The sequence below is a fragment of the Camelus dromedarius genome, chromosome 10, assembly GCF_036321535.1.
Source record: "Camelus dromedarius isolate mCamDro1 chromosome 10, mCamDro1.pat, whole genome shotgun sequence".
In the NCBI taxonomy this organism is placed as follows: Eukaryota; Metazoa; Chordata; class Mammalia; order Artiodactyla; family Camelidae; genus Camelus; species Camelus dromedarius.
In genome coordinates this window covers 61067480-61094369 of record NC_087445.1, presented here as the reverse complement: position 1 = coordinate 61094369, position 26890 = coordinate 61067480, and the positions used below count along the sequence as shown (strand labels likewise).

The 26890-nt window shown below is 47.5% G+C and overlaps 2 protein-coding genes across 3 annotated transcripts in view; both read right to left on the bottom strand.

Moving 5' to 3' along the window:
• Positions 1–1297: 1297 nt before the first annotated feature.
• Positions 1298–4580, bottom strand: LOC105103752 (alpha-1-acid glycoprotein). Its single transcript, XM_010997384.3, has 6 exons — positions 4422–4580; positions 3903–4045; positions 3594–3664; positions 2754–2861; positions 2506–2609; positions 1298–1490 (listed from the first exon to the last, which is right to left on the bottom strand). Exons 1-6 carry the CDS (start codon positions 4533–4535, stop codon positions 1425–1427), a joined length of 606 nt encoding a protein of 201 aa, XP_010995686.1. The 5' UTR covers positions 4536–4580; the 3' UTR covers positions 1298–1424.
• Positions 4581–12597: 8017 nt separating this feature from the next.
• Positions 12598–26890, bottom strand: part of COL27A1 (collagen type XXVII alpha 1 chain) — a 142337-nt gene continuing 128044 nt past the window's right edge. For both annotated transcript variants that reach the window (XM_031450269.2, XM_031450271.2), the window contains 4 exons: positions 25815–25983; positions 24697–24806; positions 15412–15630; positions 12598–14569 (listed from right to left, as the gene is read on the bottom strand). In XM_031450269.2, the coding sequence (XP_031306129.2) occupies positions 14423–14569; positions 15412–15630; positions 24697–24806; positions 25815–25983 (645 nt within the window). In that variant the 3' untranslated portion in view covers positions 12598–14422. The remainder of the gene's footprint in view (positions 14570–15411; positions 15631–24696; positions 24807–25814; positions 25984–26890) is intronic.

The window sequence follows — 26890 nt, the reverse complement described above, 5'->3', positions numbered from 1 at the left end:
TTTGATTGATTGATTGATTGATTGAGTGATATTTTTAATGGAGTCCTGGGGATTGAACCCAGGACCTAATGCATGCTAAGCATCGCACTCTACCACTGAGCTATACCCTGCCCCCCATTTCTGTTTTATTTTTCAGCTGATTCTTGTCAGTAGAGTTGAAAATGGCATCTTGCTGAGAGTTAACACTGAGATGGGAAGGTTTCTTACAGGTTCTGAGCCTCCAGGTCCACACCCTTCAGGATATCAGGATGGGAAGGGGGAGCCCGAGGTGGAGGCCCAGGGCAGTGTCACAGCCCCAGTGCCCCGGGCATACAGCACGGATGCAGCTTTGAACAAAGGGTGCTGGAGTCTTGGGTCTGTGGCTCTTTGGAGGGCGCTGGCGTGTGAGGTGTCAGGAGCCAGGGTTATGGTTCTGTCGCTCTGGAAGGCTCAGGACACTCGCACATGGGATTACTCGAGTAATTCACCCCCAACTTCTCTGCCGCCTGAGTGTTGCTGCTTCCCTCACGTGACCATATATTATAAAGCCTTTGGGTCTAGAAGGAGGCCAGCTTTCCTTGCTTGACTCCTGGCTTCAGATGCTCAGTTCTTATGCCACCAAGTGGACCTGCCTCAGACATGGCCCCATCGCGAGGGTTCCAAACACGTTTGCAAGAATGATTAGTTTTGAGAGACCAATCTTACCCCTAGGTGACCTGTCCTCCTCCTGGGTGGTAGGTGTGCACTCTGGGGACACCTCATGGACACACACAGCCCCTCTGGCCTGGCCTCGAGTCCTCCGAGTCTCCCTCATCCTGCCTCTGCCATGGCCCAGGCACCTTCCTCTACCAGGATGCTCACAGCAGCCTCTGCATGGGTCTTCCTGCCTCCAGTCTGGTCCCTCCCAACTCACCTCCCCAGATGGCTGGGGTGATGTCCCTGTGCTTGGACCACACTCCTGAGCCCTCACGGCCTTCTGTCTACTGAATGCCTATTCGGGGTCCTCTGCCTCATTGTTCCTCAAGCAGATCCTTGGCTTGCAGCAGAAACAGCAGGTGTTATCAAGCTTTCTAGACTGGTTCAGAAGCCCCTTCCAGGAAGCCTTCCCAGACTTCCATACTAGAGAAAGAACCTTGCCTATGCTGGGCTCCCATAGCTCTCAGTGCATGTAGTCATCTATCCTGGCACATGTGCTGGGTGTTATAACAGGGGCCCTTTTAACCAGGGCTCACCGCTGGGCGGGCACAACATGAATGAATGAATGAATGAATGAATGAATGAATGAATGAATGAATGAACAAATGAGCAAAAGACAATCTGCCTGTACAAAATACAGAAGTTTTATTGATGCAACTGAGGGAAAGAACTGAGGTACAAAGTGTGGGCGAGGGGCTGAGGATGGGCCCCCAAAGTCCCCCAAGGTCCTAACCCAGCACTGTGTCCTCTTAGGAGCCCTCGTTTTCCTTCTTCCTTTCCTCCTCGTGCTGCTTCTCCAGTGGCCCGCACAGATTCTAGAAGACAGGGGGAGAAAGTGCGAAGATGGGGAGGGCAAGGGGTTTTCTGTGGGGAGAGTGGAACGGGCCGTGGACTGTGGACCAGCCCGAGCAGGGATTTAGCTGGGTGACCCTGGGCAAGTCATTTTCTCTCTGAGTCCCAGCCTTTTCACCTCTAACCCTTAATAACTGGCAGATATTGAGCACTTATAACCTGCCACTCCCTTCTGTGGATCCCCTGGATTCCTCACACTACTTTGTGGGTGATGAGAGTGAGGCTCAGGGCAGCCTGCGGCCTGCCTGAGGTCCTCCAGCGATAGATGGGGCCAGCTCCTGTGCCTGTGGTCATAAGCCCTTTCCTGGGGTCCCCGAAAGTGGGGGGATGGTTTGTGCCACGGGGAGGGGGTCACAGGAAATGACCTCCCGTGGCAGACAGATGGAGATGTTTTTATTTTAATCATCAGGAACGGATTTCATGTATAGCCCAAAGGGTGTAACCTGCTCATCACCTGCTCTGTGATTTCAGATATTATCGTGTAGGGCAAGACCAAGTAAAGCATTTCATTTAACACAGGTTTAAAGGAATGTATCAAGACAACACGGGGAATTCTCAGTGATAGCAAAAATCAGGACGGTGGTCCTGGACCTGCAGGTCAGGTGACACCGAAAACCACAAGACCAGTTCCCCATCCCGTGGGCCTTTGAAGCCTGGGGTGTGGCAGGCAGCAGTGCAGAATCGTTCCCCTAGTGTGTCTCTTTCCCAAGTTCCCACTGCCGCACCTTGGCCACGCTCTTCCCCTCCCGTTAGCCTTCCCAGCCCTTCCCACCTGCTCCGGGCATCCTCCCTGATTGCCCTGAGCCTTTTCCCTCCTGGCCTCTCATCACCCGCTGTGGGCCCTGCAGTGAGGCAGGTGCTTAAACAGGATATCCTGCCTCACTGTGCAGCCTTGACTGGCAGCTCCCCTCTCTGGGTCTTTGGGGCTGCCCCAGGCGGCTCACCCTCAGGGCAGGGCCCAGTCCTCCTCGCGCTCACCTTTTGCTCATCGGTGTACGTGATTTCGGACTTGTCAATGCCCAGGCACGAGATGCCCTCATGGAACTCTTTCATCTGCTCCTGGGTCAGCTCCGGCTTGTCCGCTGCAGGAGGGAGCAGGGAGGCCAGGTGAGGATGCTGGGGGGCCCACGTGGGAGACTGGGGAAGGCTGGGGTTTTGAGGTCTAGCCCGAGCAGCAGTGGTCCTGGGGTGAGGCCTGGGAGGAGTAGGAGTTTGAGGGGGTCTACCGTAGAAGGACAGCCCCTTGTTCTGCTCGTCTGTCCTGGCATTGGCAAGCATGAAGGTCTTGGGGTCCTTGGTGAACAGCAGGTCAGCAAAGTGTTCTCTTCCCCACTCTGGAGGAGAAAGCTTCTGGTGAGACTGTGGGGCTGATACAACGGTTTCCATCTCCCAGGCCAGGAACCTAGGTGTGCCCAGGGCCACACAGCCAATCAGTGAAAACCAAGGGTTCCCTTGGGCCATGGGTCCCTCGCTCTTCCTGTGCACCAGGCTCTGCACTGAGCACTCTCCTTGTGTGGAGTCAGAGGTGCCTCACATGGACCATGGCTGTCAGGGCCTTTCTCCCCAGTTTACAGATGAGGAAATCAGGCTCAGACAGGTGATGGTGAGACACTGCCTCCCCAACAGAGGCTGCCACCTTAGCTCCAGGAGGGTAAGTAGTTGACAGAAAGGCAGGACTGGAGCCAACCTGGGGTTTGAATCCTTCTTCTCATTACCAGCTGTGTGACCTTGGAGATATTACTTGACATCTCTGTTTCTCTGTTTTCTCATCTGATCACCGTAATGTTCTTCTAGAGTTGTTTGTGAGTATTAAGGGGATTAACTCACGTAAAGTACTTCAAACAGTGCCAGGCACATAGTAAGAGCTCAAAAGCGTTGGCAGTTATTACCAATTTCTGCCATGTACAGGCACTGGGACCACAGATACAAGAAGTAAGTCAGCCTGTCCCATGTTGTCCGTGCCCAAAGCCCCCAGGGCCTTTACCCCGGACTCCCTCCTTTAGGCTGGTCCACCCACCGTCTCCCGACTCCATACAGCCGCCCTGCACATGAGGCCTGGTCCTCACCATGCTTAGATATGGTCCCATTCTCCCGATAGACCGTCAGGATGCTGGTGTTATAGATGCACTGGTTCCCACTATAAAACCATACAGAAGTGGGGAGAAAAGAGTAAGATGACCAAGGGGAAGTTGGCAACCACGCATCACAGTCATTGAGAGCCAAGAGTTGGGTGGCAATTAGAGTCTGCCCTCCCCAGTCCATCAGTGGGAAAGCTGAGGCCAGGAGGAGGGGCAGACTTCCTCCAGGTCCTTCTGCAGCTGGGAATGGAAGCCAGAACCTGGGGCTGGGGGTGAGCTAGCGTGTAGGGGTCTCACATAGTCATGTATTCTCTGAGGATGATCTTGTCTTCCACGTAATTAGGAGAAAAGTAAAAGAAAGCCGCCTGGATCGATCTAGCCGACACGTTGTACTCAGGGTTTCGGAAGGCTGAGCCGATATAATACCACCTGCCAGAGATCTGGGGAGAAGCCAGGAGCTGGTGACGGAGGCTGGCAACCGAATCCTTGACAGTCAGCTGGGGTGAGACTTGGCAATTTGCAAACCAAGAGACTGGGGCCTCGGGTGAGGAGTGGATGGCAGGAGCTCACTCGGAGGACCAGGCATCTCCCCTCACCCCTAGCACCCCTGGGCAGCCCCTCCTTGCCCAGTACAGAATTGTCCCCAGCTGAGGAAACTTGCAATGAAGCGTCTGAGTTTGGAGACAGAAGTGCCTCCAGAGCCTGGTCAGAATTTCACCCCAGGACCCAGGAGAGAAAAGGACGGCATTGGGAGGGCAAAGGGAAGCCCAGAGAGGGAGGCAGCTGCCCATGGTGCTCAGGGACTCAGGCACTCACCCGGTCCAGGGTGGCATTGGTGATGGGTGGCGCCGTCACATTGGGACACGCTGGGCTCTGGGCATCCAGCACAGGAAGAAGGCTCAGAACAGCAAGGGCCCAGGGCAGTGCCATGCTGAGACCGGGAGGCACCTGTAGCCAGGCAAACTGGGGGCTGGAAGGTGCCAGTGTCCTTTAAACTAGCTGTGGGCGGGGTCCTGAGGCCCTGGCTGTGACACAATCTGGTGAGCTCTTGGGAAACGCCTTTTTACAAAAACCTTCCCTCCTTCCCGCAAAGCCAGCTGTAAGTAAAGCCTCCAAGCCCATGTCTGATTTGGTTCCTTGACCTGGAGGGGTTACAAAGGTCCGAAGTTCTGCCTATTCAAAGCCAAGGTGAATGTGGGCTGGACTGATACTAGTTAATGTGGGTAGATTTTGATAGAGGGGCCTGTAAGCAAATGCTCCTGTTTTCATCTAATTCCTGCCCTACTAAGCACCAAGACCTGAGAGGGACCCAGCATAAATCAAATGCTGAAGGCAACTTAGAGAGTTCCCGGGCTCGCATGGGGTGTGGGGGGAATGGAGTCGGAGAGGGGTTTAGGGATGAGGGTGAGGGCAAACGTGGGTTCAATTCCAACTGAGGGTGGTGACAACTGGGAAAAAGCAAAAGCCCAGAGGGGCCCCAACCCAGTCCTGGAGACAGGGGCATTTCCAAAAAAAAGAGGCTCCTAAGTTGAATGTTTATTTCCAGTAAATGCGTTACTTAAACCAACTCCCAGCATCTAAAATAGGAAATTATCTCTGTGCTGTCTCCACCCCCTGCTATATGAGCAGGGAGCTTGCCTCTCTTTTCACCAATATATTCCCAACCCTAGAACAGTGCCCAGCATACAGTGGACACTCAGTAATACCACAGAATAAAAAATTCCACTGCCAAGGGGAGGATGTGGCCCAGTGGTAGAGTGCGCACTTAGTGTGCATGAGGCCCTGGGTTCAATTCCCAGTACCTCCATTAAAATAAATAAAACCTAATTACCTCTCCCCCGAAAAAAACAAAATTAAAATAATTCTACTGCCTATTTGCATTTCTACATGATGAGGTCAAATCTTTACTGGTACCAATAAATATTTTCAAAAAAGTCTTATGATGAGCTCACAATTTTGTATGCTTGTTCATTTCGTATATTTTGAATAATTTTGCATATATCAGTGTAGTCGGCAGGTGTAATTTGAATGGATACACAACCTTTCATCCACTTCCTGGATTCTAAGTTCCTTAATCATGTCCTGCCGTTGTATCAATAGCGTTAACTTTATTTTTTTCCAGCTGGATTGAGATATAATTCTCTGTAGCATTTCGAATTGTGATTTTTTTTTCCTCTGACGATATGTGTCAGAGAATGTCCAAATTTCTTTCAAAAGAAAATCATGTATCTTTAAAGCACAAGACTTTAATGAGATTTAAAATAGCCCTGGACTGGAAACAATTCAGATATCCTTCAAAAGGAAAATGGAAAAGCAAACCGGTATCTTCATACAGCGGAATATTACTTAGCAACAGCAGCAGAATGAACCACAGATACATATAACAACATGGATGAATCTCAAAAACATCTGGAACCAAAGAAGCCAGACTCAATAGAGCGAGTACTGTATGATTCCATTTACACGAAGTTCTAGAACAGCCAAAACTAATGACAATGATAGAGATCAGGTCAGTGCTTGCATAAGGCAAGGAGGACGATTTGACTGCCAAGGGGCACATCTTTCTGAAGTAGATGACCAAGTTCTACACTTTCATTGTGGTAGCGGTTACACACGTATGCACATTTGTAAAACTCTTTGAACTGGAAACTGAAAATACGTGCATTTTATTGTATGCCAATTGTACCTCAAGTTGATTTAAAAAAAAAAAAACAAACCTCTCCCCAAAAGCAGAGAAAACAAAAACATGACAAATCAAAAAATACTAACGATTTTTAACGCTGCCCCAATTTGGCAATGCCGAAATGGATCTCTTTCTCCATGTGCTTGTCAGAACTAGAAGTTCCCTCCTTTTTCTTTTCTTTTCTTGCCAGCTCAGTTAGTGTTTTGAATTTACGTTGCTCTAATTTGAGTCTTGCAGCAGTGATTGGAGCTCCTCAGGCCGGAGGAGTGATATGCGAGGGACCAGGATGGTCTGTGTGGCTGGAGTGTGTGATGGGATCAGAGTCAGAGTGACGGGGGCTGATGCTGGGGAGGTTGGCGGGAACCCGAGCTGCAGAGCATGGAAGCCAGGCTGAGGAGTTTGCAGTGGACTCAGTGGGTATTGGAGAGAAATGGAAAGATTTTAAGTGAGGTGCAGAGGGTGAGGGCGTGGGGTGGTAAATAATCAGATTTGCCCTTTAGAAAGGTGACTCTGTTTGTCTGCAGTGAGAACAACATGGGACAGGTCGGGCAAGAACAGGAGAATGGACTTGGCAGAGTAGGTGGGAGGTTGCTGGGTCCAGGAGTGAGATGATGGAACTGCTCACAGACTCAAGACACTGTTTATTTCAAGGAGCTGCTGAACGTTGTGTGGGGACAGCACCACCATTAGACCTGGGCTACTGGGTCCCCTACCCAGAGCCCAGGGCTTTAGAGGGCCCTGTATCCCACACACACGCACACACACACACAAAGTTTATGCAACAGCACATAAACACCTCTGTCATTTGGGGTCTGGTGGCTGGTACTGGCAGAGAGTGACCCACATTGCTCAGGTCCCAGGGGGACAATCCTTCCCATCTTGTACTCTGTCCTTGAAACATTGGGTGCTGTATCCAAATGTCCTGAGGGTTTGTGGGAGATGCTCCTGTTGATATAGGAGACAGACACTACTTCGGCAGAGTTCAGGGAGGATTTGAATGGACTTAGAGGTAATGAAACTGAGCAGGACGCTGCGGGGCCTTCCCGGGTCAAAAAAAAAAAACAAAAAACAACAAATAAAAAGCCCTTCCGTTTCTTGTTTATAGAAAGAAAAAAAAAGGGGGAGTGAGGAGAGGCTTTAGTTTCCTAGGCCTTCTTTGAGTTCCAAAACCAAGGCCCATCAGTTAATGATTAGGACAATAGAGTCACAGGACTCCTAGTTCATCCTGAAAGGATATAGATAACTATGTGATGCAGACCTCTGAGTTCTCCTACAGAAACTCAAACCCCCACCCAGGTGGCGGATGGTGACTACGTGCTGACCACAAGCACGTAGACCCTAGACTGTTTGGAACCAGAAGGTTAATGATTGAGATTCCCAAAACATCACCTTGTTACCTCACCACCAACCCATCAGAAGGTCCACACGCTGATCACGCATCCTACAACCCTCTCCCCTTTACCCTTTTTGCCTTTAAAAACCTTGATCCTAGGGAACTACGTTCATTATCCTATAATAACCTATAATGAAAAAGAGTATGAGAAAGAATACATATGTGTAACTGAATCACTATGCTGTACACCAGAAACCAACATATTGTAAATCAATTGTACTTCAATTAAAATAAAAAAGCCTTGAGCCCCAGAAAGCCTGCAATATGGATTTGAGATAAGTCTAGGCCTTCCATTTTCTGTGTTGGTGCCTCTTCGATTTATAAACCTTTCTCTGCTCCAGACTCCAATGTTTCAGTTTGGCCTCATGGTGCATGGCACATACGAACTTGGGTTCGACAACAGAAAGAGGAATGACAAGTTAATTAACTTTCGCATTTCCTTCTCAGCATTAAGGCAATAAGTTCTTGCAACAGCAGCTCGTGCTTCCTAGTAATATTGAGAATCTTTTTTCTTTTTTTTTTTTTGCCATGTGTGGTTGAATGCACTGTCCATTCTCTCTGCTTGGTGCCTGCAGTGAACACTGGACTTTCCTTCACCACAAGCTGATGTCAGTAGATTGTCTTTGCTGTACGTGGGAGGAGTGAACCCAAATTCGGTTCAGTAACAGTGTCAGAACTGAACTGATTTGTAGGACACCCAGTTGGTATCTGGAGAGTTGGAGAATCTCTCAATGTGGGAGAAAGGCCACACGTTTGGTGGCCAGGAGTGTTGTGAGCAGAGGAGAGGAAATGAATACAGTGAATAAGGGGAGTGCATCCCCTCGGAAGGGGGGAGTGGTACTTAGCATCCTCACTCTCAGGCTGCCGCTTGGGGGTCTCACTCTCCTCCCAAGAGGCGTTTCTCCAAGCACACCCAGAAATCACTCTGACAAAGTACAATCTTCTCCATCTTCTTACGTTTCAAGGATGCTTTAGTACCTCCATAAATTGAGGTCTTGGGCACTCTCCTCAGCCTGCCCCTCCATCTGTCCCTGGCACAATGTCAAGAGAAGTCTGGCAGGAAAGAAAGGGCCGAAAAGCAATCAGGGCAGTGTAGGATGGCGGTAAAGTGTTGTCCTGGTTCTACCACTTGCTAACTGTGTGACCTTGACCAGGTTACTTAACTTCTCTGTGCCTCAACTTTCCTACCTGTAAAATGGGGATAATAACAACAAATCCTACTTCACTGGGTTGTTATGCAGATTCAATCAGTTCACATTATGTGAATTATATATTAAATGAAACAAACTTGCTTCTAACGGTCTCCCTATTGTAATAACCATTACCATCTGATCAATGGTGGTGGTGAGGAAGGAAAGACAGACCCCTGCATTACATAAATACTTCAGTGATTGCAGGTTACATCTCACTTCTAAAGACATCAGAATGCAAAAAGATGTCTACATTAGATTCAGGAAAATAGGATACTTTCCCTATTAGACAGATGAGGAACCCAGCAGCTCAGAGGGGTAAGGTGACACGGTGAAAAGGTGAGGTTTTGATAATCAGGGAAATGCACCCATTTGAAATGCTTCATTTTCTGAGAAAGCCACTTTATACAAATTTCTTCGTCAAGGCCAGGGCTGAGCTCTGTATCTGACGACTAATTCGTGACCCTCTATGTGAGCAACCACAAGAATACACTGGCCGAGCAAACAGTCCTTAGGAAATTCACGTCTGGGCTGAGGAAATACCCAGAAAGTTTTACTCAAGTTCAAATCCTGTTTTGTGATCTTGGGCAACTGATGTGACCTCTTCGGACTTTAGTCCTTCCATTTGAAGAGCCAGGGCAACATCACATGGCTCCGAGTGCTGTGCATGAGACAAACACGGATCACACGCCACACGGCTCCTGGCTCAGAAAGTGTGCGAGAAGTTGTAGCTGTCATCGTTTTGAAAGGTGCTATTCGGGGTTGAACCAGGTGAGACTATGGATTATTATAGGTCAAAAAGCAGTTGAATATCATTCACTTTTAACTTTAATCCTATTATTATGGAGCCATGGAATAAGAATACCGCTTGCTTTGTCAGTAGACAAAAGGCAGAAAACAAGGATGTTGTGACCATAATCTTTCAGCCACTATAGCTGCCCCGATCAGTTAGCCCTGAGGGGACTCAGGATGGGAAAGAACAGAGTATTGGCCCTGGATAGCTAAGGTGCATATCAAAGGAATGATTTCAATGAGCCCAGACTTTGACATCTTCCCATACAGAGAAAAGCCCTAAGTTTATTAACTTGCGATGTCTGGTTTTCTTTAATTAACAGTAATCTTTTGATATTCCGACTACCTGGTGTTTGCTGCAAAGCTCCTGTATATCCTGGTTCCTCCTACCTTTCTGGAGCAGTCGCTCAGAGCAATCTGAGAGGCTGCCTCCCACGCTTGTAGTCCTCACAAAGTCTGCCACATAAAACATTAGTCTTAACTTTTAAGCTGTGCATCTTTTTTCAGTCAACAGAACAATAGCCTCCTGCTTTGTGGTTGGCAAGCAGGGAAAGGCATATCACCCCCAATTTTTCTGGGAGAAAAATTGAAGTCCAGAGAGAGAGAACAACCCCCCCCCCCGCCCACCCCCAAGACCATGTCTCAGGATGCTGAGACTTGAATCCACCTGCCAGCCTCTCCCCTTCTTGCGCAGCCTTGTCGCAGCCCCAGCACCAGGCTGCTGGTCATTGTAAGACATGACTGTGTGGCTGTCCACAGCTGAAGCTTCATTCACTGTGGACAGAGCAAACACGGGCCTGGGCTTTTCCCCGGGGAAGTCCACCTTGGTTGTTTCCGGACACTGAGTTGTGCAACAGGGGATTGGGAACTGCAGGTGTTGCTGGCTCGGGAAGAGCTGCCTTCTGGCCCCAACAACCTTCTGGGAACGAGCTGGCCCAGTGTGAAAAATATTGCCTGCCATATCAGTCAACAAGGATCCTGTAGCCACCAATATGCTGTCCCAAACATTGGATAGGACTTACTTATACTAAAAAAACAACCTTACTGTTTACCTGAAATTCGAATTTATCTGGGTGTCTTGTATTTATTCACTAACTCTGGCTAACACTATCTCCCAAAGTCTCACTCACTTCTTCCAAGTAGGTCTTGTCTCTCAAGAATCTCACAGGTAAGAACTGCTCATATTGAAGCATCGTTCGTAATTGTCAAAAGATGGAAACAATCCACATGCCCACCAATGGATGAATGGATAAACAAAATCTGGTCTAGCCATACAATGAAATACTACTCAGTCATAAAAAAGAAGGCAGTACTGATCCACGCTCCAACAAGGATGAACCTTGAAGACGTTATGCTAAGTGAAAGCAGTCATTCACAAAAAGGTCCTACGCTGTACAATTCCACTTACATGAAATATCCGTAGTAGCAAAGTTTTGGGGTTTTCTGGGAGCATGAGCAGGGGGAAATGGGGAGTGACTGCTTCATGGGTATGAGTTCATTCTTGGGGGATGAAAATGTTCTGGAACTAGACAGTGATGATGGTTGCCCAGCACTGTGAATGTACTAAATGTCATTAATGGTAAGTTTTATGTTATTTGTATTTTGCCACACTAAAAAAAGGGGGGGGGGTGCTGCTCATGTTGACCCTCAATATACCGCCTCCTTGTGTGTTATGAGTTGAATTGTGCCCCCACAAAAGATCTGTTGAAGTCCTAACCCCATTACCTGCGAAGGAGGCATTCTTTGGGAATAGGGTCTTTGCAGATATAAGTTGAGATCTTTAGGGAGGGCCCTCACCCAATATGACTGGTGTCCTTATAAAAAATCACGATTACAGGGACACCCAGGGAGACTGTCATGTAACTACGGAGCCAAGACTGAGATGGTGCTATTAGAGCAGGCAGATAGCTAGATACGAGCAGAGAAAGGGGGACGCAGGCCAAATGGCAGGAACTGGGCAGAAAGGAAAGACACAGGTCAAATGCAGGAAACCATGTGTCATGTGAGCACCGGGGAGTCCCTGGGCAGAAAAAGAAAAGCAGGAACCTCTGGGCTGATAAGTGGTCACACCTTTTGGGGTGATGAGCTGCCCAGGCCGATAAAGAAAGGTGGGAAAAGACAGGAATCTCCAGTGTCCAAATTTAACCTTTTGCTCATGAGGCCCTCATTATAATAAAATTAGCCTTGCAGATTAGAAGTATCCACCACACACTGAGGCCATGACACTTTCCATCCAGACTAAATAAGGACAAAATCCCTCCCTCCCTTCTGGAAGTCCACCTTGGGTGAAAATAAGGGAATATGACCCCAAATCCTTCCCTCCCCAATGAATATTCTACCCATTCATTTTTACACTCTATGTAACCAACTTGCCAAAGAAACTCAGCGCAGCCGCTCACCTGAGCCTGCCCGCTCTCCCCTTAGAGTGTACTATCCATCCCTTAATAAATCCCACTTTTTACTTTCTTAACCTCTGCGTCTTGTCTCTGAATTCTTTCTGGGACAGGACAAGAACCTAGACACCGATTACATCCACCGGCAACAGTGTCACTCCTAACCAAGGACCTGGTCGGGCCACAGATGCTGGAAGAAGTAAGGAACCTCCCCTAGAGGCATCAGAGGGGTAGCGGCCCTGCCAACACTTTGATTTCTAGCCTCCAAAACTGGGAGAGAAGCCCCTTCTGCTGTTTTCAGCCACTAGTGGTACTGTTTGTGGTACTGTTACAGCAGCCCTAAGAAATCAAAGGGACCTTATGGGACCTGACTCCCTCACTTTTAGGGCCCCCTCAAGGTGCCATATCTCTCCCTGTACCCCTTCCTTTGTTTGGGGAGAGCAGAATAAACAGGGCATCCTTTGAGCATCTGTCCCCCACTCCCCCAGCCCAGCCAGAAACCCTCCTCCAGGCTTTTCAAAGAAGCACACGGCCATAGATGTGTCATTCCATTGCCTCAGTTTTAAATATTTATTTAAAATCCAGAAGGGAAAAGGAGAAACGGAACCCACTGGGGTTTTAACACATTGACATGTGGACAGAGACATAAATGAGGACAGCAGAGAAACCCCAGAACAAGACAGAGGCCAGGTGGAGACTGGCGGCTGGGGAGATGGAGCGCTGAGATGAGACCCGAGCTGCTACGAAAATGCACTTCCGGGGAGCATCCGGGCAGGCGGGGGGCGGGGGGGCGGATGGAGATAAGAAGTTGTGGGGGCCAGAGTGAGGTATTAAATAATGAAAATCAAATCCAATTCCCAAAGAGACACAACTTTAGGAAAAAAAAAAGACACAAATAGACTTTCACATAAAATTCCCCCTTCTATAAAAATAATTCCATAGTTAAAAAAGACCTCAAAATCCAACCTGGGTGCTGACTGGTTTGCAGATACAGGACAATTCAGATTACCCTGAACAGCCCTACCATGCTGAATTCCAAGATTCCCATAAGGAGTCTTTCTCCTCAGCTCACATTTACACTTGGAGCTAATGACTGCTGGGTTTTTACAGAATTGAATGACAATGAAAAGCAAGAGACAAGCTCCAGGAAGGGAGGACATTAGGGGATGGTCTGTGGCTTCTTGAGATGGTTCCATATTTACGTTCCACCTCCAAGGCCAGCCCTGACCCAGTGCCCTTCCCCTAACTGGTTTCTTCAAGGTCAAAGCTGCAAGGTAGGCCTGTCCAGCCTAGATCACACCCTCCAAGACTAGCCTAACTTTCCTCCAGGACCATGAAAGGTCAAGTTAAAATCCTTCATGCTTAGGCCTCCCCCTGGCTTAAGATCTTAAAGTTCATAAGTTAAAAAGTAAATCTTTCTACTTCTGTTTCTGGTTCTTTTTTGTTTTTGTTTGTTTTTTTTTTTTGCTTTGCTTTTTTTTTTTTTTTTCCCTTCTACATTTCCTCCCCTCTCCTTAGCAGATTACCTGATGAGCACAAGGGTGATGCTAGGAAAATTACTAAAATTCCCCAAACTTTGTCATTTGGAGGAGAGAGAAAAACGTGGATGATACCCCACATCCCAATGTTTCTTCAAAGTCTGTGGCAAAAATGGTAGCACCTTCAGAATCTTAAATAGGGTTGTTTTTTTTTTCCTTAAAATAAAATCACATACACTACAAGACAATTGTGAGCACCAGCGATTTCACAGTGGGAGGTAGCGGACGTGGGCACCCCCAGCCCCGAGGACCTCACCTCTCCCTCAGCATCCATTGCTTCCCACCCCCGGCTGCTCTCTCTCACCTTCTCACCTCTTTCCCAGGTGAAAAAAAAAATAGTAACGCACCTTCTTCGTGTTTGTTTAAATAAAATATATATACTTCTTTCTTTCCTTTTCTCCTTTTTTCATGTCTCCTCTCTAATATTGCACATCAAAGCTCCCTGGCAGGGACCAGCTGACGCGATGCCCCCTTCCCTCAAGCTGGCTGGAACGTGGGGCTCTTTGGGCAGGAAGCTGGGGAGGGAGGGGGTGGCCGCAGAGCTGGGAGATGGGCTGCGGGGCTCAGGCGGGTTGCAGGCCCAGCTTGCTCTGGCTGGCTCTTTGGTTGGTCTTTGAGGCTGAGCTGGGATCAGTTGTTCCCGAGGACACTGCGTGCCCTGCTACCCTTCAGCCTCTTCTACTGGGCAGACAACAGCCAGGGCCCACTCAAGGATCCTTGGGCAGATGAGCTGCCTCTCCTAGGCCCCCCTGCGCCTAGGTACCCTCCGGTTGCCTCCTCCTCCTCTTCCCTCCCCCTCGAGGCCTAGAGGAGCCAGGAGGTCAGAGATCAGAGGAAGCACGCAGGTCCAACTTCGAGGCGGTACTGCTTCCCTGATGAGGCAGGAGGGAGGTTGTCCACGCTGACAATGGGCAGCTGCTGGGGGTCCTGGGTCCGGAAGGTGAAAAGCGTCTGATGCCAGCGGCCATCCTGGACCTGAAGGTAGAAGGAAAGGGGTACACACATACCCATCAAGGTCCTCATTGTATATCACATGCACTTCCCCATTATTTTATGTCACAACTTTTAATGTCCACATGGCACTTTACTGTTGCAAAGACCTGTGCTTCTCAACTTAGATGGCTTCTACTAGTTTGATTCTTATAAGTAAAGCTGTCATGACAATCGTCATAGCTAAACTTTTGTGCACATCCTTAATTATTTCCCCAGAACAAATTCTAGAAGTAGATTTGCTGGGTCAAAGGATAGGTTCAATTTTAAGGCTTTGGATATACACTGGAGATATATGTGCAGCTGTTGTCCTGAAAACCTCTACCAATTTATTTTTACGTTTTCCAAATAGCTTTGTGTGAGAGTGTTGGTTTCCCCACATCCTCAGTGACACTGTGTATTACCAGTTTTGTTTAATCTTGTGTAACAGGTATTTGAGACACCTTCTTGTCTCCCTATTCCCCTACAGTCTACCCTATTTCAGGCCTCTGAAAATAACCAGAAGGTTAAGAGGCGAAATCAGCCTGGCAGGGTAGAGGCAGAGAGAAGAGGAGACCCATGTCCTTCCACAAACAGCCTTGCAAATGAACATGGCGTTGACCAGCTGGTAGAATTTTTACCAGCCCAGATCTTCCCTCAGAAGTTTCCCAGAGAGGAAGTGAATAAAAGCAGTTTTATAAAACTGCTATAATAAAATTATTACACAAAGATAAAAATTATATATCTATATCATACTGGTATATTGTAGTATAAAATTGTTATTATATAAGAACACATTTTTCCACTTGTCTGTGCATGAGGGGCCAGTAAGGGGCCCCGAGAGTTACCTTGCAGCCATCCATTGACACTTCTGGCCTGAACTGACCCCCGGCTTCAAAGATCTGCCCGTTCCAGGCCCGGAAGCGCACAGCCTGTTTGGCTGGGGTCTGCCTGGTGCCCTCCTGCCACACGGTCATGTTAAGGCAGTGGATGGTGATCTGCTGTGTCACCTCAGAGCTTAGCAGGTGCAGAAAATTCATCTGGACCCGGCTGATGGCAAATTCCACCTGCGGAGGAGACACAGCAGTGAGGCAGGGTCGGGCTTGGCTGCCCACAGCTCTCAGAATTCCTCACCTTTCTCTGGAAGGCCCAGGGATAAGCCCTTTCCTGGTCAGCAATTCCCAGCCATGCTCCCAGAGGTGGGCTCACTCAGAAGACAGGAAAACTGAGGTCTGTGCAAGACAGTCCCACGGCCAAGGAGTAACAAATAAGGGAAAGAACCAAGGTCTGCCTGACTCCAGCCAGAGCTGCAAGGGTCCTAATGCACTGCATCGGGCGGGGTCTTTGGAGCTGAGCTGGGATTCAGAGGCCCAGAGAGGAAGAGGATCTTGCCCAAGATTGAGAGGCTCTGGGAGGGCAGAGGCAGTAAGTGCCTCCCCCATGTTTCTAAGTCTCAAGATCCTGGGGTGGGGTGGGTGCTGCTGGAAAAGGCAGACCTGACAGCAAGCCGTAGGACGGGATTTGGGGCTTGAGTGGTTGCAGGGTAAGTCCTGACAGTTGGGGGTTGTCTTTTTTTGGAATGCACATGTCCGACTTAAGCTTTGATTGCTGAAGAATCCACTTCAAAGAGGCATCCACTTCAAAGACAGACTATCTCAAATAAACACACTGCCAGCCACAGGACTAGATAAAGAGCCAAGCCACCTCCATGCACTGAGGCGCCTTTGTTTTCGAGATCTGGATTGATTTCAATAACTGACCTTCTGGGCTACTTGTCTTCTCTCTTCCCATGCTTTAAATTCTGACCCTTATATTTTAAATTCACCAACAAAGAGTGAGCTTGAGAAATCCTAGGCCACCCCCACCCTGCTCGTAAAAGCAGAACCTTAGGCCCGTGACCTCTCTCTCCCCATGACCTTGCTGTGTGGCCCCAGGTATGCTGTATAATTTCCAGGTCCCATAAATAATAAATCCTTATTTTTTCGAAGTTTCCTGATGGTTATTGCCAGAGGGCATCTTACAGTCATAGTAAGAACCACACTGGCTGGTCCAACCGTAACACTGGTTACTGATAGGCTGAGACCAGCACACACCAATTGGTGTAGCTGGCAGGACTGCACAGTTGCCCTTGCAGTCAATCTAGGCAATGCTTACAACTTGCTTACTAACGCCTGGCTCAGGTGGGTAGCACCATCTGGGGCAGGGGCACGCTTGCTGGGGGCGCGTCTCACTGCCGTGTGCTTTTGCATATTGCCCCTGTTCTGTGTGCCTGTGGTATCCGACCCAAAAGGTCATGGCTGCCATAATAATCCAACCATCTTCCCAGAGCAGTGTGATCAAGGCCATAGGGTCTAACCAGCCAATCAGACCACTAATTATAGAGGACTTAATCGATGATTAATGTGTGTAAGGGTCCTCTATGCCGCAAGGGCAGAGCTAAGGGAGGTGAACTGAATCACAAGGCTCTGTCACTGCCCAAGGAAAGGCTCTGGACTAAAGGCAGGCAGAAAAGACTCCTGTAGGTGAGGAGTCCGCCTGCCACCACTGAGTTGGTGGCTGTGCCTGGACTACATGTCCTAACCCAGAAGAGTGAAAATGAGACAGGAAGGAAGGGGGCAGGGCACAGCCATTAAAAGAACGACACAGCAGTTAGCACCAAGATAGAGGAAGATGCAACTCCCAGTAGACTCTGAGCTCCAACACACGCTCACTGAAGTACAACAGCTGCTAAAAGGGCCTCCCACAGGTGCCAGGCCGGTTTCAAGGCTGACCATAAAAGGTCAAAGGGTGGGTGCCGGCCCAGTGCCTGGGAATCCCAGCCCCTCCCCCTAAGTAGTTGGAATGATCCTCCCACTTGTTAGCACATGAGATTACCGAGCCCATAAAAACTAACCCTGCATCTCATGTCCTTTTTCCTTGCCTTTTGAGAAGGTCTGCACTCCACCTATGGAGTGTGCAAATCTTCCTTTGCTTTAACCACCCCCGCACCTGGTGGACTCTCTGGCCTCTGACACAGCCTGCACTGTCTATGGAATATGTATCTTTCTGAATAAATCTACCTTCACTCCACTGTGGCTCACTCTTTTTTAAAAAACATCTTATTTATTTATTTTCATTGATTATTGTATTTTGGGAGGGGTTGGGGGAAGGTAATTAGGTTTATTTATTTGTAATGGAAGTACCAGGGCTTGAACCCAAGACCACATGCATGCTGAGCACGTGTGCTACCATTTGAGCTACACCGCCCCCTTGGCTCACTTCTGCATTCTTTCCTGTGTGAAGCCAAGGACCTTTACTTGATGGGGCGTGTCCTAGGCAAGTCCCTGGGACATGGTTGTCCTCTTGCTCCTCAATTTTCCTGTATCAGAATAACCTTGCAGCTGGACAGCTGGAAACCAATGGGCTGCCAGAAGGAAAATACGACAGAAATCTATGGTCCCTGTGTCAAAACTCCACTCATTACTGTTGTTCTTCATCTCCTGACCTGATGGGATGTGATGGGTCCCATTCCTGCTGTGATGGTACTAAAAAAATGAACGGACAGATACAAATGTCCTAAACATCTGGCGCCGGCACCTCCTAAGAACCCTGAGGAGGTGCACCAGCTCCTTGGTAAATGCAAAACCCCACGGACGCAGCCTGGGCGTTGCTCAGTGCCAGCACACCAACGTGCCAAGGCTCTACATGCCTGGGGGCTTTTTTTCCCAGAGACCCTGTGCATACCACACTAGTGGAAGCAGACCTCAATCCCAGACAGGTCTCCTGGGAAACCCTGGGGAGGAAAATGGCCAGCTATGAAGAAGCTTCACAGTGATGTCATCCAAAAATTTCCCATAACAACACAGAAGATTAAGGTAACGGGAGAAAATCGGGAAGTAGACACTGAGATTTAAAAAAACAAACAAAACAAAACAAAACAAAAACTACACCTTAACTGAAATTCAAATCTCTCTTAAAGACTTCACACAGCAGGAAGGAGAGAGGGGAGCTAATTGGCTACTTGGGCGGGCGGGGTGGGGCTTGTTTGTTTGTTACAGGTGCTCAAAAATGCATCAACTGGCCGATATCTCTAAAAACCCTAAAATCCATCATTTTCTTAAAGATCCGTCCAGGCTATCTGCTCACTTCCTCCAAGAGCCTCAGCCCCCTTGGCTTTCCCCTGAACACATCTCATAAGGCATCCCTGTCGCCAAGGGAAAAGCTGACAGGTCGTCCTCTAGAATGAAGAAGAGGGAGAAGGGAAGGCAAAGGCCCCTCGAAACATCAGTATTTGGCCAGCCTCCCCCCCAACTTGGATGTTTGCTCCTGGCGTGGCTGCATCCCTCCATCACACAGATCACTGTGGAGGCTCACAGTGAATGGAAAACAGTAAGCTGAGGCCCATCTCCTGCTGCGCAAAATTGGCCCGGTCCAATGGGTTTACCATTTCCATGGCCACGGTGATCCAGATGACCCTCTCTTCATTTTCAACTCTGAAGAGGCCCCATTTGACCCGGAGAATTATTTTTACCACACACTCCCCTCGTTACAGGGTGGTGCTACAATATGTTATTGGAACTGCCAAAACCATACAAAAGGCACTGAAACCCCGGGAAGAAAATTTACATTCTTTCTCGGGCCCTTGAAGATTAAATCTTTGAAAAGGAAACACCCCAGGAGGTAACTAAAACTCTGCCCACAATTGCCTGAGGCTGAAGGGAAAAAAAAAAAAAAAAAAGGTGAGAAAGAAGCCTTTTAAAAATACAAACTGCTACAAAAGCTCTCTTGCTCAAAATCTAGTCCACAGCCTTCTTAAGATTTACTTGTCAAGGACAAATACAAATACAAATCTGACAAGTCATCTCCACAAATATTAGGGAAAAGCGTTAGCAACTGAAGCAGGCAACTTTAACTTGTTCTGCCTGTCAGACACAATTTGGAGTCAAATGTTATTTATACACTAGTGAATTTTATAGTGTTGTACCTGATTCACGGCTAAAATTCTGGAATGGAAGCTACAGAGTCTCTGTGTCTCAGTGTTTATGTATATCTATGGATGTATATATGATTTCTTTTCTTTCTCTCCATCTCTATTATTGCCAAAATTAATTTGTAAAAGAGCTCTCTTTAATTGGCTTAAAAATACGCACTTATGAATTAAGTATTCCTAAAGCTTGAAAATACAGAAACTAATCCAAATTTTTTTTAATGAAGTTGGTATTTAATTTATTTTTTTCTTGTGAAATTTTTATTTTAATTTTTTTTCAGATCTTCATTTTTTTTTTTTATTGAAGTATATAGTCAGTTACAATGTGTCAATTTCTGGTGTACCAAATGTTTTTTAAGTTCACATGATCTGGGATAATCTTTGGTAAATAAAAGCTAGTCTAAGTTTGTTTTAATTAAAATAGGTATGTCTTCATGGTCACCAGCATTAAATACACTGCAGATAAACAACTGTTTTGTCAAATGAATTCATGTTTATTACAAAATTGGTCGGCAAGAAAATTAGCTTGAGATGGTGACTGATTTTTGTTTACTGTCTAATGCAGATTTTGTGGGTAGTCTAAGCACAGTGTCAAGAGAGAGAAAGAATTTGGCTAAAATTGGATTGCTATTATAAGAGTTTTCTAAAAATAAGCTTTAATATCAATAATGTACTTACGTAATTTTCTTTCATCTGCCAAAAGGACAAAGGTTTCTTGGAGTAGTGGTCTGCTCCAATTATGAAAGGAGATTATGAAAGGTTTTTTTTTTTTTTTACCTTTTAAGTAATCTGGCTAGAAAGCAAAGATTTTGTGTCTTATCAAAATAATCGCCTGTGCTTCATTGTCTTAGTCAGGTCTTTACTTAGAAAATTGCATCTTCTCAATATCAAAAATATGAAAAAAATCAAAAGAGCTAAAATTTGCTCACAGTTATGTAACCTTGTGTATTTGCTTTTAAAATCTTTTGCCACTTTGGTTAAGTAGGTAATTAAGCATTTTTTCATAATGATCTGTGATTCCATTTAGTCAAGTGTCAAAAACATTTGATATTTTTGATAGATGTCCCAAAATCAAGTTCTAAATGAAGGCTTTTTAACCTGGATGTAACTTTGGGGTTTTCCAGAGGGTCCTTGGAACATCTCAAAAAATCTGTTCTCTTTCCTTATAAAAAAAGAGACTTTAAAGTAATTAGGCTTATTTGATATGTTAAATCACATGGGAAACATTGTCAAATAAGAAATAAGGTTACACTTTCCTTATGAGTATCTTTGAATGAACATATGTTATTAATAGAGTCTTCTAGAAATTATATAAAATGCCTACAAGTCTGATACGTAATGTTATCAGTCAAAATTCCAGTTATCATCTTAAAATGGTGTGTGTCACAGAAATAATCAGTTCCTGTCAACTGCATTATAATGAACTTCCAACAGATTTTTTACCTTGGGCATTTTAAAGTCTTTTGTCATTTATATTGTTTTACTCTGATGTTTTTGCAAAAGTGCTTCATCTTCAGGGAGATTTGTGGAAAGGACTCTGGCAAGTACAGGTTAAATCATACCACTTAATGGGTAAGGATTTATAGAACTCTAGGAAAAACTAGACTCAGGAAACTGCTAACAAAAGGCCAACACCAAGGATTAATCACATAGGACTGAATGAATTGAGGAGACTGTTTATAATTTTTTGACTTTTGTTTGAAACGTTGCTGGTTCTCTAATCTTTTGTTTTCACATTTAAGGAAACTTTTTCTCTTAAGCTGGCAATGACTTACAGCAATTTGGTAAAGTACATCTTTGTGAACAAAGATGACACAATTGCTGTTTCTCCCTACCTGATCCTTCTAGAATTTGGAAGCTCTCAGTGAGTATTCTTATTCTTATGGCAGTATAATTATTTGCATAAGTTCAATAAGAATTTGTTCTCCTTGTAACAGGACGGAATTAGAAATATTGGTTATCACCCAGGCTTTGACTGGAATGTTATATTTGAGAGAGACATAAATAGATTCAGATATGACCAGACCACTTAAGGAACTAAGGCGGACTTTATGGAGCCAATAAAGACCCTTGGAAAAATTGGCCTGGTACCTTGATTGAAGGGCTCCCAGCAGCCTTACCAGATGAGTAAGGAAGGTCACTTACCGGTAGATACAAGGATCTCAGGATATCTGGGGGACTTTGAGAAGAGGGAAATTCACCCAAATCTATAAGTATTGCAGGCAAAGTCTGATGGTGAGTTCTTGGCTTGGCTTCTTAGCCTGGAGAGTCTTTTAAAAGTTCAATCTGAGGCTCTTTACGAAAGGTTCCAGCAAAGCTGACTTAAAAGGGCCTTTGTGGTCAATTACTAGTCTTTCTGCACTTATGTAAATAATCAAATTTATTGAAACTAGACTTAATTTGCAAATAAATTAGTCTTAGTATCTTTAATACAAATGAGGGTGACTGTCCAGAGAAAAAATTATGTTTCAGTGGAAACTATAACACCCAGTCATGGATATTAGATTCTAGTTCTGTTAATTGTCTGCGGTTTTGTTTTCTGCCTGTAAACTGAACTGGATGCTGAATTTTCTTGGTTTCACCAATGTCTGACTACAACTCTCTAAACGAATGTTCTCAGTTTTTCTCCCATCTTTCTGACTTGGAATCATTCTGACTTGGAATCAGAATTAAAACTGCCCTTTTCCCAAAGCCACGCAAGCTAAAGTGGGACAGCTTGATAATGAACTTCAGAGAAATCATCGTAACAGCTCATGTATGGACAATCTTTGTGCCTGTTGCCACGTGGGCTACTCAGAAAGATCACCGAGACATTCAAACTGCAACCCAGGAAACCGATCATATAGCCACTGTCTGCCCTCATTCCATCTGAAAATGATTTGAGCCCAACATCTAGAAATCTTCTCAACTGGCTGCCTTCAGAATTCAGAATCTGGGGTTATAATCTGCTCCAATCATTAACCCTTTTTTTTCCTTTCGTTTCCATAGAAATGTCTATTATTAAATACCTGATTACTTGCACCATAAAGGTCTAACTTGGGGAATTGTTCTGCATCACTGTCTCCTGTAATAAGTCATGACCCTTTAGCTGAATTGACCTATTCTCAGGACTAAGATACTGGTTTGATGAGACGTGGAACAATCTACCAACTCAGGACAGGTTCAAATTTACCCACTTACACAAGATGCCCAAGAAGTTAAAATAGTTCACAGTATTACTCATATCTCTGAACAAATTCCTAGGACACCTGAGATCATTGACTTAGTTTCATTGTGGGACCCTTCAAGTTTGAGACAATGGCTACAGAATGAATTTCAGACTGTTGTCTCTATAATTATTATAGAATTTCCTACTAGAATCCTCTTTAGATGTATTCTTTCTGGGTTACAAGGGGGCCCCACCCCTGCCTTTTAGCATATCAGCTGCCCAGGTGGTTAATGTCCTCACCACTGACTATGAAGCTCCCATCACAAAGCATCCCAGGCTGGACTGCAGTGCAGTCCCTGGAAGTTGAGGTTCCTCTGCTTTGTGATGCGAGTGCCCCACTTAAGCTTTCACCGCCGAGGCATCCACTTCAAAGTGGGCTGTCTCCAATAAGCACCTTGCCAGCTCCGTGACTAGACCTGGAAGAGCCAGGCCACCTCCCAACGCTGAGCTCCTTTGTTTCCGAGCTCTGGCTGATTTCAATAACTGACCATTTGAATCAGTTGCTTTTTTTCTCTTCCCATTTTTTTTTTTTTAATGGTGGCACTGGAGATTAAACCCAGGACCTCATGCATGTTAAGCACACATTCTACAAGGAACTATTACCCACCCTTCTCTCTTCCCTGTGCTTTAAATTCCCACCCTTATGTTTTAAATTCACCAATAAAGAGTCAGCCTGTGAAATCCTCAGCACTGCCCCTCCCCTCCATAAAAGCAGAACCCCAGGCCCCCGAACTGTCTCTCTCTCTGTCTACCCGAGAACTCACGGTGCGGCCCCAGATGTGCTGTGTAATTTCCGGGTCCTGTAAGTAATACATCTACATTTTTTTCTAAGTTTCCTGATGGTTATTGCTGGAGGGCATCTTGCAATCATAATAAGAACCACAAGGGCTAGTCCAACCACAACACTGGTCATTGATAGGCTGAGACCAGCACATAACAGTGGTTGATTGTTCCTGACAGCAACTGAATGGTCAGTCTTGCTGCCAACCCAGGTGCCAACTCTGGCCTCACCCCTCTGCCAGGCAGGTTTGCCATACAGCCCCTGAACCTGAGAGTCAGAGGGAAAAGGGCCTGCTGGACTGGCTCTGAGCCAGTGAGCTCTGGCTGTGGGGGCAGTGGTGAGGTTGACGTTTCTTGTTGAACCTAGCACCTGGCTCAGTGCCCGGCACATGGTGGGGACCCAAAAAAGACTTGCTGACCAGCTGGCTCACCTAAGGATGCTCAAACTCTGGGTATGCCACAGTCAGCACAAGGTACCTCCTGGAGCTTCCCCTGGGGGCCGACAGGATGGGATGCAAGGGGGCTCTGAGTTCCTGCCTCTCCTGCAGCCAAAGAAGCTCTTTTCACTGAAGCATGAACCATACCTTTTGGAGGACTTACTGTAACTGTAGACCCACAATCCAGTGAGGGGTTTCTTGGGTGGGGGGTATGGTTATCCCTTAGGCAGGGGAGTATTATGTCCCACTGCATCTGCACGCTGTGGTTTGCTGTTGAGTTGCCCAGAACCACCTAAAATTCTCAGCCCAGAAACCAGCATATGGTAAGCAGGCACTCAACATGAGTTACTTATTTGCACACACAACCCCAAAAGCATGTCCCAAGTGAGCATCAAACTGACTTATTTTGTGCTGATGGTTCATGGTTCTCCAAGCAAGGCCAGCTTGGCCAACAACACTGTTCTAGATATTAGGCAGAAAGTTCTGTTTGAAGGAAGAATCATTAGCATCACACAACTCAAAAGGGTTGGAAATTCAAGTCTGGAAACCATGGATTTAGGACAATTCATCCCCAATGTACAAATGAGGAAACTGGGGTTCAGAGAGAGGAGATAACTCTCTTCCCAAGGACAAGCAGAAAGATAGTCAAGGCTTAGTCCTACACCTGGGTGGGCTGTGGTCCAGGGTGGGGAGAGGGGCACAGAGAAGGCCAGCCAGCAGGGGCTGGGGAGCAGATGAGTACCTTGGAGGCTGTGATGGGCTTAAGACACGTCTGTCCACCATGTGTGAAGTTGCAGGAGACTTCGATGGTGTCGGATGAGCAGCCAAGGTTTGGATCCACCCAGTAGGTACCTGCAGGCAGCACGGGATGGGGGTGGTGTATGCATGTGGGAAGGAGCCCAGGGCTTGGTTCTGCATCCTCTGACGGGCTGAGTCCCACTTGGACATGTAGTTGGGGAGGGGGAGAAGAAAAGGGATTCCATGTGCCTCGGGGTTGGAAAGAAACCCTCTGGGCAGAGCTCACAGCTGGCAGAGTCCCTGGAGGGCCACATGGCAGAATCCTTGCCTGTGTCGCTGTTGAGAAGGGTCCATTTTACAGAGCGGAAAACTGAGGTTGAAAGAGGCTGAGCCACTTGCCAAATGGATTTCGGGACCATTTAGTTGAATGGTTTCACCGCCAAGGCTAGGGGTCCTCCTTGAGCTTGGTGGGAGACCATGCTTCTACCCCATCATCCAGGCACCTCTTCTGGCACCTGGTTTCCCCACTGGGTTTCCAAGGGAGCCAGAGGCCCCACAGCAGACAGAGTAGGGCAGCCAGCCCCTCATCCACCTTCCTGTGCAGTGGAGGGAAGAGTGGCTTGCCCAGCTCACAGAGCTGTCAGAGGCAGGGCTGACATTTGAACTCAGGTCTTTCTGCCTCCAAAACTGTGGTCCTTCCATGAGACCACATCAGTTTGCAGAGAGAGGAGAGTTGGATGAGGTGCAGACAGAAAGGGGGGAATCCTGGCCCTCCAGGGAAGCTATGATGGGGTCCCCTCCTGGCCCTGGGGGCTATTTCTGGCAAAGCTCTTGTCCCGTTGAATTGAAATGGCCTCCAGCTTGCCGATCTGTGGGCTCTGGAAGAATGGGACTACTCACATGCGATTCCCACTATATCCTCACACCTCAGGAAGCACAAGGCCTGGCATACTGTGGGGCTGTGCGACTGTTTGTTGAGTGAATAAATGACTGCCTCTCCAAGGACAGAAACATGCATGGCCCAGTTGAGCCAGGACTCTAAAGCACCATCTCCCCTGGCTCCTCCTGGAGCCACACCCTGGGGCAGGAAGCCCTCTCTTTAGACCCTGCGGGCCCTCGTACCATCCACCATCTTCTGCTCACAGTCCATGAGGTCCCGGCAGACCCGGGCGGGGTTCTCTTTGGTGCCCAGGGGCGTCTTAATGCTCTGGATGAGGTTGCTGAGGTAGTGTAAGGTTTTAAAGATCTCCCCTCCCTGGTCCAGCACCAGCCGGTCCGGATGGCTGTAACCCTGTGGTGAGGAGAGAGGGTGCCCGTCAGCCCCTTGAGGTCCTGGCCCGGCTGGAGGTCCGAGCCTCCACCGCCCCAAGTTCTTGCTGCTGGGGCGGTATGAGTTGCCAGCAGGGAGCATGGTTGGGGGAGGGGTTGGGTCTCCCTCCACTTAACAAATAAACGAGGGATCAGGGACAGGGTGGGTTTCTGCCACGAGGGCCTAGAGGCTTGGTGGGAGTGTAGGGTCAGCCTGGTTTCTGGTGCAGGACAGCGGGAGTCAGGGTGTGCAGGACGCTGGGGAGTGGTCCCACATCCCTCGGTAAGGGGTCAGTGGAGGTCTTTCCACTGACCTCCCCCAATCCTGAATAGAAAGATAACGAGCTTTTCCATCTGCCCTTCCCCCTGGATTGTGAGCCCTGAGAGAGCTACCTCAGCATTCATTCTCCCCATGTCCTGCTCAGGGGACAAATGGAAACGTCTGAAGGAGGTCCGAGCTGGGAGGTAGTGAGTTCCCCATCACGGGAAGGAGGCAAGGCAGCAAAGGGCACACCTGACAGGGCTGGACTAGAGGATGCCTGAGGCCCTTCTCAGCCTGGTATCGGGGTCAAGTTAACTGCTGGCCAGGGCCTTAGCAGAGTCTGTGGACTGGCCCCGAGCTTCCTGCTCCTGGCAGATTGTGGGACTGAACCATAGAAGCTGCTGTGGGCTCTCAGGCAAGATGAACATCTCTTCCTGCCTCAGGAGGAGATGGGTCTGGAGAAAAGCAAAGGACCCTGGGCTTGTTTCTGGCCCCTGCTCTGGCTCGCACCAGCCACGCGACCTGGGACTTACCGCTGTCCATTCTGAGCCTCAGAAATGGCCCCCCGCCCAGGCGTGGTTATGAGATGCCACCAAGGGCCATGAATCACTAGGTGCAGGCCACATGG